Consider the following 19,016-nt stretch of genomic DNA (forward strand, 5'->3'; position numbering starts at 1 on the left):
ATCTGTGGCGGTTTATTATCTATACAAGAAAAAGCAGATTTTATATTGGTCAGACAATCCTCTCCTGATCTGATTCTGGGGGTGGATTTGTGAAACCCCCAAAGAATAAGATTTACCTTTTCTTTTTTGACAGATTCTAACTTAAGAAATTTCTTAAAGAGCAAGTCACCCCCTACAAGAAACTTACTTCACTCTCTCTTCATGTTTAAAAAATGCAACAAATGATGTTGCCTAGCAGACCGAGAGGGCGGAGCCACTAACAAATACACACACACAGGCTCACAACGGCATTGTGACATCATAATGTACCAGTTTACATCATAGCATACCTCTTAGCCAATAGCGGTGGTAGATTTAAATTCAACTGCAGTGCAGAGTTTTTACCTGACAACAACACAACACTGACAGTTTTAGGCAGAAAATTTAAATTTTAACTGAAATGCACTAAAGTGCTAAACTATTGACTACACATGTCTGCAGCACGATTAGACACACATTTATATAGTTTATCAGGAAAAAAAGCTGATTTGGGGGTGACTTGCTCTTTAAGGTGTTCCGCTGATGCCTCAAACTCACTTTAGAGCAAACAGGTGATGTAATAGAAGGAAGTCTTCTAATAAATTCCTTCAAAAACTATCAAATTCTTCTTCATCTAAGAAGGAATGAAGACTTTTAAGTGTCACAATGCACAAGAAACCATATGGTGTTTTGTGCAGCCAGCTGTGACTTCCAAGCTGTGTATCTCATCGAATATCTGAATTAAGCTAATGAACGACTTTAGTAATCTTAATTTGGATCTAACAGATGCATCACTTGTTTTTTAAAGGAGGAAGCTGCTAAATTGTTCACAGGGAGATGGTACAGGCCTGATGTCAGCTGCCGGGCTCAGTTTGGATAATTACACCTTCTTACAGAGTAGAAACACTGAGAAACCATTATTACTTATTACTATTGAAAATGATCAGTAACTCTGAGTTTTTCATGCAGGCTGAACGTGAAATTAGTATCCTACACCTATCCCCAGCATTAACTTCTGATGGAAAATAGATGGAAAAACATCACACAGTCACTTAACATTCAAGGACTCACCCGTCTTGGCTGGCGACGGGGAAGGCTGTTGTTGGTTTAGAATCCAGGAAACAGCAGAGGCCGTCTCGACTGGTAGACTGGTAATGGTTATTTTATGCCTGAATCCGTGCTCAAAAGGTGCACTAGAGCTTTTTTCCCCAGAGTACGACTGACGAGGCATTCCCACATGAGACCAGTGGTCTCTAGTGGGAATTGCAGATGTATTAAAAATGAGTAAAGTTGGCCTTTAAAACGGCCCAATCAGTGGTGGAAGTTTTCAAAAGTTCACATTTCAAGGCAAGAGTCATCTGTCACTTTTACTCCAGAAGTCATGAGAATGCTTTCATCCTTATGGTGCCATCAGGCTAAATAGGTTTACAAATTTAAACGGCTTTTATTTGATTCTGTTTCCTTTTTTTTCCTCACTCTTCCCACTATCCCTTGAAACTTGTTTTAGTTTCTAGATTTCATTCAATCTCCGTTAGGACACTCTGTGTGGTATCATGTCGTTTATGTCCCTAGAGCAGGCACAGTGTACCTTTAAGGCGCCTAATGTGTGCAGATGAGCCTGTTATCCTAAATGCATTCAAGTCTCTTTGTTTTTTTCTCCTCATATTTCAGAATAAAATGTTCATCTATCGGGGGAAAGAGTATGAGCGCAGAGAGGATCTTGAAGCACGACTCCTCACTCAGTTCCCCAACGCGGAGATGATGAAGACGACGACACCGCCCAGCGAAGACACAAAGCACTCCTCTGGACAGTGTATCCTCAGCATAATATCACAAAAAAAAGATGTATTTTAAATTGTGATGCGTTAGATTTATTGTTATTCGTCCGTACATTTTGTGAAAGCACAACAAGAAGCAACTTGTTGTTTTCTACATTTTGTTGATACTTATAAAATTATATTTATACATTTGTAAGATTTGACTTTGAATCCATAATTAACCTTAAAATGCCCGACTCCCACCAGAGAATGCCTCTGTTGTGTCCTTGGGCAAGACACTTTACCCACCTCGCCTCTGCCAGCCCCAGCGCAGCTGTGGCTACATCGTAGCTCATCCCCATCAGAGTGTGAATGTGTGGGTGAACGACCGATGTGTTGCAAAACACCTTGGGGGGGTTGTAGAACCCTAAGATGATGCTATACAAATACTGGCCATTTACCATTTGGTAAAATATGCTCACTGGGGGCTGGCACACCTGCTTCAGGCCAATATGGGGCAGCAGTAGCTCAACGGGTTGAGCGGGTTGTCCAGTAATTGGAAGGTTGCAGGTTCGATCCCGGCTCCAGACAGAGAATTCTGCTGTTGTGTCCTTGGGCAAGACACTTAACCCACCTTGCCTGCTGGTGGTGGTCGGAGGGTCCGGTGGGGCCTGTGCTCGGCAGCCTCACCTCTCATCTCCACCAGTGTGTGAATGTGTGTGTGAATGGATGAATGATACACTGTAGTGTAAAGCGCTTTGGAGTCCTTACTCTGAGAGGCGCTATACAAGTGCAGGTCATAAACAACACAAACGGTCTAACATTCACCTTTTCATGAACTTGTCTCCTGCTGTCCTTCCTTACGTAATATTGTGCACAGTTTTTTTTCTGTCATGTTTGATTTACAGTCAGGCTCTGCAGCAGTGTATGAGATAAGTTAGACTGAATCAACTCAAAGGTGTGTGAGGTGTCGTAAACGTAGCAGAGAGTTTAACGGTAAATTCTCATCTGAAGTCTGAGGAAGGAATGAAACGGATGTGGGGTTGTCTGGTTGCTGTCGGTTCTTTGGAAGTCAAAAATGTGAGGAACACGACCGTGAGCATTCTGGATGCAGTGGCTCCATGTGCACCAACAGGCGTTTGTGTGCAAGATGTTTATGAGCTTAAAAAATACATGCAATTCAATGTTGTTCACTTTTAGAGAACATACTTGTTTGTGCGCCACCCACTGAATTTTGTCTTTAATGTCATTAAAGTTTAATCTTCTTCCAGATTGTCCTAATTTAGAGAAAAGTCTTATTGTCATGATTTCCTTGACCTTTTTTTAAGACATCCAGGGATTCATTGTGAAACCTATCCTCAACCTCCCCACCAAGTTCCAGAACAAGCCTGTTTCTGAACAAATCATCAGGTGAGTCCTCACTCCGTTTTCCAGTTTCCGAGGGTGTGACTAAAAGTAGCACGGCTTGTATTTCAATCTGCCAACGTCCAATTTACTCTCCCCGACCGGTCAAACAGTCGATAGAGCTTGTGATGACGCGCTGAAGGTGCATTAACGTCTTTTGCGAGGAGTGCAGAGGACCGCTGGGGTGAAGGTGATTAAATCTTGATTTAAATGTGGCGGTGTGTAGAACAAACACTGGATGACCTTCTTGTTGTTCTAGTGGCTGTTAACGTTCACCAGCCATCTGCCATTAGTCACTGTGCCAAGTACAACATTGCTTCTCTACCGTCATTAATAGCTTTGTGTCAAGCACCGGGGCCACGGCAAACAGCGGACCCCCCTGCACTCCCACATGTCTGCTCGCCAGCCGAGCTCTGCAGCACTCAGCTGTGCAAATTCACTCTGATATGCCACCCAACGCATCAATGCACATAATTGAAAGCGGGCATTTACTTGGACAAACCTTGAGGCTAATTTACCTGGGCACCGATCTTATCGCAAGCCTGCAGCATTGATTCTTTCAGCAAGCCTCGTTTGCTTGTTTGCTAACTGTGTCCGACTGGATTTTGGGGCTCGGCTAATGGCCCAGATTATGCAGTCATGTTTGGGGACTGACAGAGAAACGTTCCACACAGACTGCCCCTCCCCTATTTTGCTGCCAATTCAGTCTCAAACCCTCTCCACGCTGTTCCCACTTGTCTTTCTGTCCCTTCTCTCGTGCCCCCCCCCCCCCCCCCCCCCATTTATTTTCTCATTCAGCAAGGGGATCAGTAGTGCATAGCAATGGGACTGAGCCAGTTGAGCCAAAGGGTCACAGCCGCAGGCAGAGCTCAGCTCAGTCTGACCTTGCTCTGCCAGACCGGGTCGCTCCATCATCTTTAGCCTGCCAGCTAATGGCATGTTAACGGCTTTAATGGAGGAGCAAGCTGATTTAAATCTGCTTTATTAATCTGTTTATTGGATCAGAAATATGGGTCTTTTTTTTCACTCATTTAGGAAAAGGTTTCATCATTATTAGCACTAATAGAAACCTCTGAATTCCATAGGAACGTGAGACTTGGCTTTTTTGTTATGACTGTAACAATCTTCTTTTTTGTTGCCTGTTAATTAAAACTCTGTATTCTCTTATTGCTCTGGAAGCACCACTGCTCATTTTATATTCATAATTATTTGCTGTTAAATTCAGATCATGCTCTTTAAATATATGGCACAATTTTATGGACAGTAAATGCAATATGGTGTGTAAGGATTATAGCTTTGTACTTGTTTCCACAAGAGTGCGTGAGACTGTTGCTTTTCCCGTCACCATGAAAACACACAGGCGGCTGTTCCTGCCGCTGCTATGCAACGCCTCCGTTTCCCAACTTTGAAAAGTCCATTAACCTGTTTTGGCAAAGTTCATCTCGGCTCGTCACGAGCTTCTGTTGCACATTCTGCAGCTTATCTGCATGTCCAACAAGTCGAGCTGACTTGATGAGCTGCCAGCGATGCGCGTGTGACCCAAAAAATGTATTTATTCTGCACATAGAGACAGGCGCTCCTCAGCTAGATGAAAGCCGCCTTGCTGAATGGTTCTGGGCAGAGGTAGCCAGGAGGGGGGGTTGTCCTGTGTTTGACCTGAAGCAAAGTAATCAACCTGTATCAATCACGCAATAGATTCCCTGTAACTGTTTTAATTTACTCTGCCACGCATTTTCTCCCTTCCCAGCTTCTACACAGTAAATGAAGTCCATAAATTCCAGTATTCCCGGCCAGTTAGGAAGGGAGAAAAGGATCCTGACAACGAGTTTGCGGTAATTTCTTACCTTTTTTTATCTACACTCATTCTGAATCAAAATAAATGCATTCAGTTTGTTACAATTTGTGCACATTTGCAGAGTTTGTGGAGGCCTTGCTGTAGACTTGATTCATTGTACACACGCAGGTAGAGCTCCGTAGAGATTAGCCATCGACTGTGTATACTTGGGAGTTTACACCAAGGACTTACTATAATAAAAACCAGCTGAACTTGTGCATTTGCAGCTCAGTACCTTAAATAGGTAGGAAAATAGCTTCCTGCTGTTTGCAAACACTCCCAAGAGTAACACACACGCACAAACACACTCGCTAATAATCCACAGAATTGACGTTATTGTTAACTACATGAAAAGCCATGGAACATCTAGACGTAACGAGCTGGTTGGCAGGGATCTAAATATTTCTGATTATAATTTTACCATCAGGTCTCGACTTTTAGAACATTGAATCAATTGTTCTTGGTGAGCTCTCCGTATCCAGATGACAGTGACGAGGAGACTAATTAAACTCAGTCTTGCTTTCTTTTGTGTGTTTACTGTGACAACAAGTCCGCAGAGCAGGTGATGAATTTAACTCATCGGAGACTTTGTCACGATTGGGCTTTCTCTGTCCTGCTTGGGAGCTGATGCATATCTCCTGGAGGACACGATTATGTCTGTTAAACCTGCCAAACGCCTCAGTTTATACTAATATTTGTAACCCAGAGAGAGCGATGAGTCTAGTCTCTAATTGTTCCATGAGAAATGCTGCCAGTCGTCCGTCTTATAGCAGATTTATGTTGTCTTACCGGGCCTCTCCACCAGACACACAAGTGTCGAATGACGTCAATCAAGCGTAGTACGCAGGTATTAGCCACCACCCACCACCGTGTCTCAGAAGCGTAGTGATTCCTCGCTCTGTTAAATTTTTGCTTTGTAATTGTAATTGTAAATTGTTGCTTTCTATTATTTTTTACGCGCTGCACTTTCATCAAGCTGTGCGGTTCAGACATTGTAAACTTTCAAAATACGACATATGCAGATTTCCAGTTGCTTGTCTAGTGATGCCTCTGTAGCCGAGGTAAAAAGATAAGAACATAAATCACAGACATGTTTGGATAGATGCAGCTATCTCTCTTTGTGTGTCTGTGTGTGGACTGCTAAAATCACAGATGATTTTGTCAATCTCCGGTCATTTTGTGATCTCATGAGTCCAGCGTGGAACGCGTTCACTGCCGATTCTCGTCTGAAACGATGCCGGTGGGAAGGGACGTGCCGCTTACACATCCAGTGGAGACGTCGTGTTAGGCAGTGATGTAAATTTCATCATCACACCTGTGTGCTTAGGTTGCCCAGCCTCCTGGGCCTCCAGCCCTTATTTTTGTAAACTAAAAACATCCAAAGTAGCAAGAGTGATATGAGTTAAACTGTTTCTGAAGCCTCACACATGACAATGAGCTAAAATCAGACATTTAAAAACCTAATTTAATTACCTTATTTCTATAGTAACTGTAAAAGATTACAACTACATTTGTTTTGGAGTTAAATTATGTAATTCATGCCTACCCAACCCTGCCTGTTACCGGCAGCTGTTGTTTTATTTTATTTGGGTCAGTTGTATTCATTCCACTTTCTTAGACAAACTAAGTTTTTTATTTGTTTTTCTTCGGTCTTTGGTGTCATTGACAGAACATGTGGATTGAGCGGACCACGTACACAACCGCTTACAAGCTTCCCGGCATCCTGCGCTGGTTTGAAGTCAAGTCAGTCTCCATGGTGAGTATGAAAGGCCCTTTCCTGATCAAACGAGGGTCTGCAGGCTCGCTTTTAAAGGCAATTGATGCGATCGGTCCTCTTAAGCAGTATAGACACCCGCCTGGATGCAGACGTGCCATTCCCCAAACTAATGCTTAACACGCTTTCCTCATTGCCAGATGGCCTCTCATTGATTTACCAAGCACTCCTGCTTCCACTGAAAATAACCACACAGCACAAATACGACTTAGAGGGCAGTTTGGCCTTCTGTCGCTGTTGATTTTCTGTAGAATCTCCCGTGGAATACCTGTGCTAAGGAGGTCTGTTTCTAGTGTTTATGGTAAAGCTTTAAGTCGGCTCATTGAACGGACTAGAAACGCATAAAATATTGCTTCTAAACTTAGCTCAGTTAACTGTATTGATTGTTTAAAATGCTTGTTCCAGTTGTGGGCTGGGATGTTTGGAGAAAGGAGTTCATCAGCATCATTCAGAGAGGAGGTGGCCGTGTCACTTAGAGCAACAACACCCACTGCATCTTTTTAATTTTCTTAAGTTTGACGCCAAATAAATCTGCTGCTTAGTTTGATTGTCCTATTCCACAATCAGTTACTCTTTAGTTGTTGCTTTTATGCCCATGCTTGTTAAAAATCCTTAGAAGGGCCACCTTGCACACTAAGGTGTTTATTCCTCTGCATTCAAAGCTGTCAAATAGAACCGAGCATTTCGTTTAACGCAATGATCCCCCAGGAAGATCCATTTTTAGCACAGTCGTGACCTCACCGACCCTCGGCTCCCGTGTCTACACGGCGGTGTTTTATTCTCTGTTGTCATAATGATTCAGAGCGGATATCCCTTCCTTCAGGCTGGGTTGGAACATGTTGTAAGTAGCAGCTTGCCCTCCGGATGAGCCAGAGGGAGGCCAGGTCCCCGAGGTCAGACTTGCTATTTAAAGCTTAATGACTAGGCTGAGATTCACCGAGATTAATCCTTCCATCTGACAATTCTTTTTTATCAAGCTGGCCTAAGACACACCAGCACAGATTGGAGATTTGTCTTTACTTTTCTTGGCTCTTGTCTAAAATCTGACATTTGCTCAACAAGCCCCTCATGTTTCGGCTAAACTCTCGGTACAGGGAGTGGCTTTTATTCTTTTACTGAACCGATCACACGGCTCCCTTTAGGGGGATAGACATTGGAAAAGGCTTTCATGTGGTGCTTTTTTGGTGATCAGAATCAAACAGTGTAGACAAACAAGATGATTAATGTATTTGCAAAGTAAATTGACAAATCTATTTGGGTCATTATTGTTTTGTGTACGCTCAACATCTTCCCCGATGTTTGTACGTGCGTTCACACCGAAACCGGCGAGTAAATGCTGATATTAGCTGATTTGACTCATTTTATTACCCAGGAGGAGATCAGTCCGCTGGAAAACGCCATGGAGACGATGCAGCTGACCAACGAGAAGATCAGCAGCATGGTGCAAAGGCATCTCAGCGATCCCAACCTTCCCATTAACCCCCTCTCTATGCTGCTGAATGGGATAGTGGACCCAGCTGTTATGGGAGGGTTTGCAAACTATGAGAAGGTATCAATATTATAAGTAATCCAATATTTATCAATCATCCAGTCAAGTTCAACCGGATTTCCCATGTGATCCTGTAGTTTTCTGTGTGAAATAGGAGATTCTTTTTTCCTATTTTTTGATAGAAATCAAAAAGAGAAATGGAACTTGTGGGTTTCCAGTGTTCATCCTTACCTAGAATAGATTTATACTGGACTTATAAGAGGTGCTGCATGAGTCGGAAGAGGAGCGATGGGAGACCTTTGCCCTCTGGTCACGGTCTCATTTTAGTGAAATAGTGCGGGTGGTGGAGCCCAGATTGATGTCTAGATTACATATTTTTTTGTATTTAAACCGAGCCACCCCACAATGCTTCTCTTGTCTAGTTCCTGCCCCTTTCTCTTTCTTTATGTCAAACTCCTCGACATTTCTGTCTCCGTCTGAGCGGATTTTCCTTCTTTCAAACGAGCGTTCTTTCTCCTATGTCTCTTTTTGCTCATCCTCAGGCCTTCTTCAATGACAAATACATGCAAGAGCACCCAGAGGACCTCGAGAAGATAGAGAAGCTGAAGGACCTAATTGCGTGGCAGGTGAGTTTGTGGTTTTATCTGGTTTTCTCTGTTTTGTTTGCCTGTCACAGATTTTAGAGTTCAAGGAAAGTGGCCACGGCTAGCTTGTCACACGTTGTTTGCTTTAAAAAATGACTCACTTACCTCAGTGGCGCCTGAACCGAGCAGAGGGACACATGGCCTACAGGCTGACAGAACGCTGAGTGTGGATGAGATGGTAAAGAGGAGCCAGAGAGCCATGACGGTGCACATTTGTGCTGCTTGGCCCATTTGCATAATTTATTTATAATTTGCACTAATTTGCTTTGGGGTGTTCACATACTGTCTCAAGAGCTGAAACATGCCAGCCTTGTTCTGCATCTAACGTGCAATAAATCCATTTCTGTGCACACATTCTCACTCTTATTGGTGTTTTACTGTGGACTTCATTCCACCTTTTTTTGCATCTTCTACAAATAACCAGCATGCACAGCTGCAGATAGGTCTGTGGTTTGTTGGTGCATACAAGACCTTCCACGAGCTTGACGACAGTGATTGAACAAGCAGGGTGAAAGTTGTAACAGTTCAAGGGATATGGAGGAATAGTGCTGAAGCAAACGTTCAGGACGCTCCGCTGCAGCTCGACAGCAAAAGATCAGCAGTGATGGTTTGCTTTGCAGCTTTGCTTTGCAGCTTCTCTGAGCCTGGAGGAAGTGCCCACACAGCAGACGAGGACTGCACACCCCAAACGACTGCACATGCTGTTAAACAGCTCACCATGAAACTCAGCACCTCGTTTGGGCTTCCTCTTGGATTGATAAACTACTGGCTGACTTTTCAGTAACAGCCTCCGCCCTCTGGGATTCCAGCATGCTTCACCATGTAGGCTTTGTCTCACTTCTTTTATTGCGCTTTCTTTACTGTGCAGCTTTGAACCATGGGTCACATCAATATTCAGGAAATCAGGGTTTCCTGGCTCGTAATTCACCCGGGAATTAAGCACAGATACAAGTCATTTGTCTGTCTTTCCTGTCTCTGGCTGCGAGGGAAGATAATTGAATTTTTGATAGCTGCTCCTGTCTTAGTTGCTGAAAAATAGGTCAACTTTTTTGCTTCACATCTCTGCTGGAAACAGGAATCAGAGAATCATTCTCTTCAGTGAAATACCCAAAGCCTATGCCACCTTCACGCTTCCTGGATACAGCACGATCCTTATAATTATTTACTGTTATCCATATTTATCTATCAGATATTGATATTAGCTGAAATTGAGAAAAGTTGAAAGGTGATGCAGCAGCTGAGGTTGGCCTAAAAACATGTTTCTCCTGCAAAGTAGTGATACAAAAGGGCATATGCACAGCTTGGCTTTACTGGTTATTTTATATCTCCCAATCAGTTATTGTTTTACAGCTCCAATAGAAAGGAACCAGAGCAGCAGCAGCCTGCCGTTCTTTTTCAGAACTCCTGCATGCTTTTGCATCCTCGGTAAAAATGGCAAGTCTAAGTGTCTATTTAGAAAATGTCCATGTGTTTTTAAAATGTGCAAGTAACCAAATATATCCCAGCTCCAGGCTCAGATTAAAGTGTTTAAAAAAGAGAGCAGAAATGTTTCTTATTTAAAAAATCCCTTTTAAAGGTAACACTTAATCAGATTTGAAGTGATACTAGCCATCTCCTTGTCATAGACAGTGTTCCTATTAATCTCAGATTTGTCTAAATGAGACAAATGAAGGTGAAGCCGCTCTAACGAACAAACCAAACGAGGAAAAATGAGCCGTGTGAAGCACCCATTGTGCTCGTTGGGTAATTAGAGACGAAATAGGTGTCTGGAAATCGGGGAATTAAGTTCCGTAAAAAGCTCCCCGGCAAATAGAAAGTAGGTGTTTTTGTAAAGTTAATAATGAGCACATGCTGCACATGGAAAATCTTAATTACTGGCTTAAACCTCTCACTTTTACATGAAGAAAAGTGGTTCAGGTTCAGGAACAGAGATGGAAGACACCATCTGAATGGTTCCTGAACCATAACCAGTGTCTTTACGTTACTTTTCCAAAGCTTGTATTCCTGATTCTGCTGCTGTCTGCCGTATCAGCTCCCTTACTCACCAGGAGGCAGCGTGGTCGACTCTAAGCCTGACTCAAAGTCTTCTTAAATTACTGAGATCAGAACCCCTTTCCCGATGAATCAAACAGTAACAGGCTGGCTGGCATCGGTTAAGAACAGATGATGGTGATATTAAACAGCAGTTAAATATATAAGGGAGTTACTACTCGTATCCAGCACGTTTAGTGGTTTCTAGTCCAGGGGTAGGCAACCCTGGTCCCAGAGAGTCGCAGTCCTGCTTGTTTTCCAACTTTCTCTGTTGTTCCTTCTGTTGATTACCTGGATCAGGTGTGTCCAGCCAGTTAGAAGCTGCAAGTTCATGCATGGCTGGAAAAAATGCAGGACTGTGGCTCTCTAGGACCAGGGTTCTTCTTCTTCTTCTTCTTCAGTTGTAAGGCAGACTAGACGCCTATCCGGCGTATTGCTGCCACAGCAACCTACTGTTTACACACAGATGATCACACCCTCGCGTATACACCGACCCGACGCAAGAAAGCCATCAGGGCGCCCACACACCGCCCATCCTCTGCTCTCAACAAGGTTCGCAAGCTAAAAACCTCCACCCCCACAGAACCCAAAAACCTTAACAGTGCCCTCCTTTGGACATAGTAGGCGGGTCATTCCAGCAAAACATGTTTCACTGTTTCTAGCACCCCACACCGGCACAAACCATCAGGGTGCTTCCCCACTAACAGGAGACACCCCCCCCCCCCCCCCCTTACGAAGACAGCTATGGCCCAACCTCAGCCTCGTTAACACCACAGTCTCTCCTCCCGCTAGGAAGGCCAAGCTCAGAAACCCCCACCCGACGCTGCAGATCATAAAACGTCCTGCCAGTAAACCCAACTTCCCACGAGGCCTGCCACAGGTCAAACGCCATCTGACTCACCGCAGAGCGACACTCACACGGTCCCAACCCCACCTCCACATCCACCTCACACCTCGACAGCGCTCCCTTAGCCAAAGCATCGGCCTTCTCATTACCCTCCACCCCCACATGAGCAGGAACCCACACAAAACAAACGTCACACCCCAAACCAAATACTATGTGCAACATCAACCTGATCCTAACCAGTAAGTCAGGCCTTGACCTGGGGAATCCCCCCACCAATGCCTCATGTGACCGACCAACAGCTCCGAACACGGGCTATCCGCGCCCAAACCCTTAACCTTCATCAAATAGCGCAGCTCCAGGTTAATGCGACGGAACCCCAAAGGCATTTCACCCACCTCTACGAGGAGGGCAGCCACAGGGGTAGACCGAAACGCCCCACTACACACCCGCAAGGCAGCAGCCTGCAGCACGTCAAGCAGCTTCAGGGTAGTAGGTGCTGCAGTTCCACACATTAGACAGCCATAGTCCAAGGACGATCTAATCATGCCCCTATAAACCTCCAGTAAGGTGTCCCTGGAAGCCCCCCAATCAGTACCTGCCAGACAACGCAAGATATTCAGCACCCAACCACACCTGGCTACCAAAAAGCGCACGTTTCCCCCACCTGTACCTGTCATCCAACCACAGGCCCATAGCATGACACCCGCTCCAGCATGTTCCCGCCTAACATCAAACCCTCACAAGGCACAGACCACTTAAAACCAAAAACCATAAATTTGGTCTTGGACGAGGACAACCGAAAACCCCATCTCCGAGCCCAGGCCACCACCCCATCCAACCCCTCCTGGACCTTGTGAAAAACAAAATGAAGGTTCCGACCACGCTTCCAGAAAGCGGCATCATTGGCAAACAGAGACCTACCAAATCCACCACCCAAGGAGACGAACATCCCATTAACTAAGACATTGAACAGGACAGGGCTGATGACACTGCCTTGCGGCACCACATTGTCCACCTCAACCAACTCCGAAAGAGTGGAACCCACCCTCACCTGGATCATCCTACCCCTTAAAAAACCTATCCAGCTCGACATATTTCCTCGTTACCCCCACTTTGGAAAGGGACATCAGGAGCCCATCAGCCCACAACATATCACACGGCTTCTCTGTGTCTAAAAACACCACCAGCACCACCACCCTGTTCGCCAACCAGTGTTGGGAGTAACGCGGTACAAAGGTAATGAATTACTGTAATGCATTAGCCTGGCAAAGCAAGAATTTGGTCTAGTTCACTAGGCTAGTAATACATTGCTTTTTGCTGTAATGTGGTAATGTAAGGCATTACAGGCAAAGAAAATGGTAATATTTACTCTATACAATTGTCAGTAATGCAGTAAATGCAATACATTTTTAGACCCAGAATCAAGATGTGGGTTTCCTAAAAATTCAAATTGCGGGAAGCCTGAAAAAAGATCCGGTATCCACATATATGACGTCATTTATGGACTCAGCTTTGCGGGCATTCTACGAGCAGAGAGGACGCAGCGGTAACGGCTCAAATACTCCAGCTGCGTCCTGCACGCAGCCGCTATTATATTCACAAAATCGCTCCACCAAAACAAAGTAATTCGTTTGCGGTCATTTATATCAGCCCATATTCTCTGGTACTTCATGTACTTTTCAGCTGAGTTCATAATCTGTGCCCCGGTGATTTCAACTCATTGCTGCTGGAGCGCAGCGCATATTAAGATTTTTTTGCGTTCGGTAGATCCCTTTTGGCTGATTAATTAGAAAGTAGGAAATCTAGGGAACAGTTTTTCTGGAAGACGGAGAAAACATGCAGCATGCAGGAAGGTTAGAGAGAGAAAGGGCAGGAAATTATTCACATAAAATCAAGAAAACAAAACAAAGTGCTTGAAAAGAAAAAAATAGGTAGATTTATCCCCAATACACATTTTTACCAGTGAAAAGCAATAATATACATAAGCATTTAATATTTATACGTGATAGAATCAGATCACCCCAGAAGTCAGTCCCACATCCAGGGCCGTATCAAGGCATTTGGGGACCAAGGCAAATATAGGCTTGGAGCCCCCACCACCTCACTTCCTGCTCAGTTAATATGAGATGGCAGCGTGCTGAGAGTACAGATTGTTGTTGCTTTTATTTAGTAAACAATCATTTTAAAGCACTGTTATCATATCTGACTGTTTTTAACAGCAATCCTAGCTCAGACACCACATCACCTTCCACTTATATGTCATGAGCTCACTGAGTGTCAGATTACCAGATTCATATTGAAGTTGTTTTGGTGAAAGTAACTTAAAGTAATGCAAAAGTAGTGTAATGCCTTACATTTTATTGTAATGTAATGAATTACTTTAAAATGAGGGCAACAAGTAATAAATAATGCATTACAGTTTTGAAGTAACTTGCCCAACACTGTCGCCAACGCCCTCCGAACATCCAAATCCAGTGGGGCAATGTTCATCGTGGGCATCATGGACCTTCCCCGACGAAACCTGCACTGACTCAGGGCAACAAAACCCGACTTCTCCAAAAAGTACACCAGTCGCGTGGAGACCGGAACAGGGTTGCCTGCCCCTGCTCTAGTCCAACACACTTGATTCAGTGGTTGAATCACCTGTGCAGCAGTACATCGGGCTCTGCAAAAGCCTGTTAATCACCTGCTTATTGAAATCAGGTGTGTTGAAACAGAGTTAAAATTAAAGCGTGCTGGATACCGGCCCTTCAGGACCAGAATTGAGTACCACTGAACTAAACAAAGGATTGTAATGCGGTAATTAAATAGAAATCAACATGCCTCCTAGTAGCTGGCTACAGTACAGGATAGAAGTCCTGCCCCTGTATGCGAGTGGATGAACATTTTTCTGACTAAAAGAATCAAAATAACTGTTCATTCTGATCTGTGTGGTTATTACCTGACTGCTATGTTCAGGTGTCGCTGCTACACGTGTCAGCTGTCCAAACTCAAATCAAACCTTGGGAACAACTCAAGCGCCTAATCATAAAGTGGATTTTATATTGTCCTGGTTGACTTGTCACTAAACACTAGACCCAAAACATTTTAAGCTCAGAAAAATTTCCCCAGTTTTTTTTCCGTCAAACTATTTAAAAATCAATATTAATCAATTAATCAAAGCTTTATTTATAAAGCACCTTCCGCAACCCTGTCGGGAAGCCCAAGGCTCTGAATATTGCTTCATCAACTAGATTCAGTCCTTTATTCATCAGCTGGTGGAACAGTAAGTCATTATGAAGTCATGTATTTGATAGATATGGTAATTTCTCACTGCTGTGTGGTTATTTTCGGTGGAAGCAGGAGTGCTTGGTAAATCAGTGAGGGGCCATCGGGCAATGGGAAAACGTGCTAACCGTTAGTTTGGGGAATGATGAGGAAAAAATCCCATTCTGAACTTGAATCTATAAAACAGCTAATTGAGTTATTTGTGTTTTTATCATTTACACGTTTAACTTTGTGGAGTCTGCTTTTAACTCTTATAAATCTGATTTAACACATCTTCTTGAGCTTATTGATGTTTTGTGCTGGGTAGGCGGCCCTCTGTAGCCTCAGCTTGTCAGACATTGTTGGAAACTGTGATTTTGCAGTTAAGAAGTAGTAAAATGTTAGGTGAGTTTTTTTTTGGCTCAAACACTTTTGAAACAACTTTTACAAATTTTTCAGTTTTAGATAAAAATGATAAAACCTTCAACCTTTCCTGCTATTTGTGCTCTGTTCATTAACTATTGCAATGAGTCCAGCGTTCAAACCATTTCTCTTCATAGAGACCTGAAACACAGTTAAAGCTCCCTATGAAGGTTTTATATGTAATTAAATGTTATCTTGTGTGTATGTGCATGCCAGAGTGCAAGTGTGTGCGTGCGTGTGTGCGTGTGTGTGTGTGTGTGTGTGTGTGTGTGTGTTGCCCTTGGCCCTAAGCATTGTACACAACGAGCTTATCATCGTGCAGCCACCATGCAGAACTCTGTTGCCATGCCACCACTCAGTCTCACTCACTCATCTTAAGGTCTATAAAAAGATGTGAGTATCCTGGGAGACGTGGATCTAGCCTTAGATTTCACTCTGTTTTTGTTTTTGCTTTTCCATCCTCACACTTTGTCCTTCTAACTTCTTTCCCTAAATCTTTCTCCCACTCTCCACTCATGTCTCCTTCCCTTTCCTTTACCCTCTTTTCCTCCTGAGTCTCCTCCTCTCCATTCTCTCCTTCACGAAGTCCCGGCAGCGGCGATGATGAAGGTGCTCAATATCAGGGGAAATCCGTGCGCGGTGTGAGTGTGTGTAGCCTCTTCTCATTTATCTTTCTGTGCTTTGGTTTTGTGAAGCACAGCACAGTTACTCTCACCGGATTTCAGCTGCTGTGATTCTGGCTCCGAAGGTTTCCCATCACAAGATGCTTTTAGTTCAGTGTCTAACATGGATGAGAACCTGGCAACAAAAACAGCACAAATGGGCTGTATGTGTGCTACCATCTTAGTTCCCATGTTTACAGGCCCTGCTGTGGAAGTGAAACATGGAGTTCTCCGAGGTTATTACAAAAGGTTGCATCATAAAAGGTGTTTTTGCAGCAAAGGGTCAGTTTGCCCTCTGAGGAAAGGAGAATAGGCAATGTGGCCGTGAGGAATGTCAGACCTTTTTTAAACTTCAGGTAGGCTTGTTGCTTCATCTTAGGTGTGTTCATGCTGTGTCATGGTTCTAATTCCCTGCTGTCGTTCTTTTTAAAACACTGAAACAGTTTCGTTACCTGTTTTTTTCGCTACGTTTCGCCTGCGGCTGCAGGCTTCCTCAGGCTGACGCCGATGGTGGCGTCACTTCCTTCTCCGTTTATCCGCGGGCAGCAAGGACGTTGTCGCCCTCTGCTGCCCGCTCTCCCCTCTCCGACGATGCAGTCCCATGCGCGGTCCAACGTGTAAACTCCATCGTCCCTGTTCATGGTCCCACATCCACGTCTCCTTATCTCGACTGCTTCTTTTATCCATCTTTTGTATTTTTGTTGTTCGGTGTTTACGATCCTTGTGTTGTCCCAGTCCATTATATGGTTTTCTCTTATGCAGTGATCTGTTACGGTTGACTGAAGTCAGAACGAAAACCATATAATGGACTGGGACAACACAAGGATCGTAACCACCGAACAACAAAAATACAAAAGATGGATAAAAGAAGCAATTGAGATAAGGAGACGTGGATGTGGGACCATGAACAGGGACGATGGAGTTTACACGTTGGACCGCGCATGGGACTGCATCGTCGGAGAGGGGAGAGCGGGCAGCAGAGGGCGACAACTTCCTTGCTGCCCGCGGATAAACGGAGAAGGAAGTGACGCCACCATCGGCGTCAGCCTGAGGAAGCCTGCAGCCGCAGAGGAAAAGTAGCGACAAAACAGGTAACGAAACCGTTTCTGTGTTTAAAAAAAAAGAACGACAGCATGGAATTAGGCTTGTTGCTTTCTTTGCTCGGGGGTTGGGTTTCTGAATATAAATGTTTACTTTTCTGACTTTAATTAGTTCATGTAAAAGTAAATCTCTTTGAATGGAGTTTATTTCTCGTCTGTATTTATTCATAAGGACTGAAGCAGGAGCTGCTTTTTATTCACCGAGACAACAGGAGAATGTTTTGCTAAAGAAAATCCCTGCTACTACTTGCCTCACCACAGCCCTAGATGCCATGTGGCAAAAGAAAAACAACTTTACCTGTGATTTCACCCAACAGAGCAGGGGGAGAGGCATTTCCCATAAGCTGCTGAGTGTTTGACGTATGATGCTTCCTCCTTTTTCCAGATTTAGTCAGCAAAGCTCGCTGACAGCGACTGCGCCACCGGGGGTTTCCTAATTACCAGTTTTCAGCAGCCCCAGTCGCACCTTCATTCTGTTTTGTACCTGCGCCACCGTGGTTATGTGTGCCCTGGTTTCTCTAACTCACCAGCTTCCTACATCATGAGAGGCAGCAGAGAATATGAAAGGAGGCACTGCATCATTATTTGCGTCAGTGGTGGAGAACGCATCCATCACGTCTTCTACATGCCTACAGATGTTCTAGTCAGTCTGAACTTCTTCTCTGGCAGTTTTTATATGTGTGCTGTGATTTTTGTGGCAGAAGGGGGGTGTCATGGCAACAGCACTCTAACATATTCTACTGATATCAGTTCTTTGTTCATATACTCAAAGTGATGCACATTCACAGCTTGTTGTGATAAAGCTCAGAAAAAGACCTACAGAGTATTAATTTAAATCCCTGCAGCTGAATAATAATGTGGAGAACTTTTAATCGCTTTTCAGGTGATTAGATGAAGGATTCTGCTGTTCTTTTTTTCCCTTACAGATCCCACATCTCGCTGAAGGTGTTCGCATCCATGGTGAGAAGGTCACAGAGGCACTCAGGCCTTTCCACGACCGCTTGGAGGCCTGCTTCAAACAGCTACGGGAAAAGGTGGAGAAGCAGTATGGAGTGAGGACTCTGGTAAATATGTTTGTTTGGTCTAAATTTTTACCTGATCCTTTCATGATATAAATACTAGTGTTGTCATGCGATTAAAAAAATTGTGTGATTAATTAATCACGGTCTCATGATCAATCACATTAATCACATTATTATTTTGCACCTTAAAGTACTGGGAAAAGCCCCCAACCTGAGGTATTTTCATTTAAAGCCTTCATTTTACTCTGGTAGATGGTGATAAATAACAAAAAAAAGCAGAGCTATGAAGTTGTTTGTTGAATTTATCTCAGTTGAAGATGCAGTCCATTTACATTCTGTTTTCTGATACTACTCCATAGTGCTGCCATCTTTAATTTTAACGAGCAATAGATAATTAGAAAATGAAAACATGTTATTTGTCATGAGTCACTCCACCCCCCCTCAGAAATACCCTCGGGACACCACCCAAAACCTAGACTTAGGCAGAACACAAGAATTTCCAATAGGTTCAGAACGTATTTTTAATTTAGGAACAACTTATGAATGCAAGTTGTTGTTCTATATTCTAACAGTTTTGTTTACTGAAGTGATTTACGATGACAGGTTGTTTTATAGGAGTGGTAACTGATAAAATAAAGATTGAATGGTCCAGTTTGTGTACCATCCTGAATGAAATACAATAAACTCACTCATCACAGAGTCACTTGAGTCAAGATAGATCAGGTTTATTTTTTCAGTGATATTTTACAAGTTGTTGAAGTCCTA

At 43.7% G+C, this 19,016-nt stretch overlaps 1 protein-coding gene across 2 annotated transcripts in view; it reads left to right on the forward strand.

The window, feature by feature from the left end:
* dock1 (dedicator of cytokinesis 1) overlaps window positions 1-19,016 on the forward strand; it is a 297,928-nt gene that overhangs the window by 266,521 nt on the left and 12,391 nt on the right. For both annotated transcript variants that reach the window (XM_054749267.2, XM_054749268.2), the window contains exons 41-47: window positions 1,690-1,831; window positions 3,104-3,185; window positions 4,927-5,011; window positions 6,683-6,769; window positions 8,160-8,336; window positions 8,819-8,902; window positions 18,156-18,293. In XM_054749267.2, coding sequence (XP_054605242.1) covers window positions 1,690-1,831; window positions 3,104-3,185; window positions 4,927-5,011; window positions 6,683-6,769; window positions 8,160-8,336; window positions 8,819-8,902; window positions 18,156-18,293 — 795 coding nt within the window. The remainder of the gene's footprint in view (window positions 1-1,689; window positions 1,832-3,103; window positions 3,186-4,926; window positions 5,012-6,682; window positions 6,770-8,159; window positions 8,337-8,818; window positions 8,903-18,155; window positions 18,294-19,016) is intronic.

The sequence above is a fragment of the Nothobranchius furzeri genome, chromosome 16 (assembly GCF_043380555.1).
Source record: "Nothobranchius furzeri strain GRZ-AD chromosome 16, NfurGRZ-RIMD1, whole genome shotgun sequence".
In the NCBI taxonomy this organism is placed as follows: domain Eukaryota; kingdom Metazoa; phylum Chordata; class Actinopteri; order Cyprinodontiformes; family Nothobranchiidae; genus Nothobranchius; species Nothobranchius furzeri.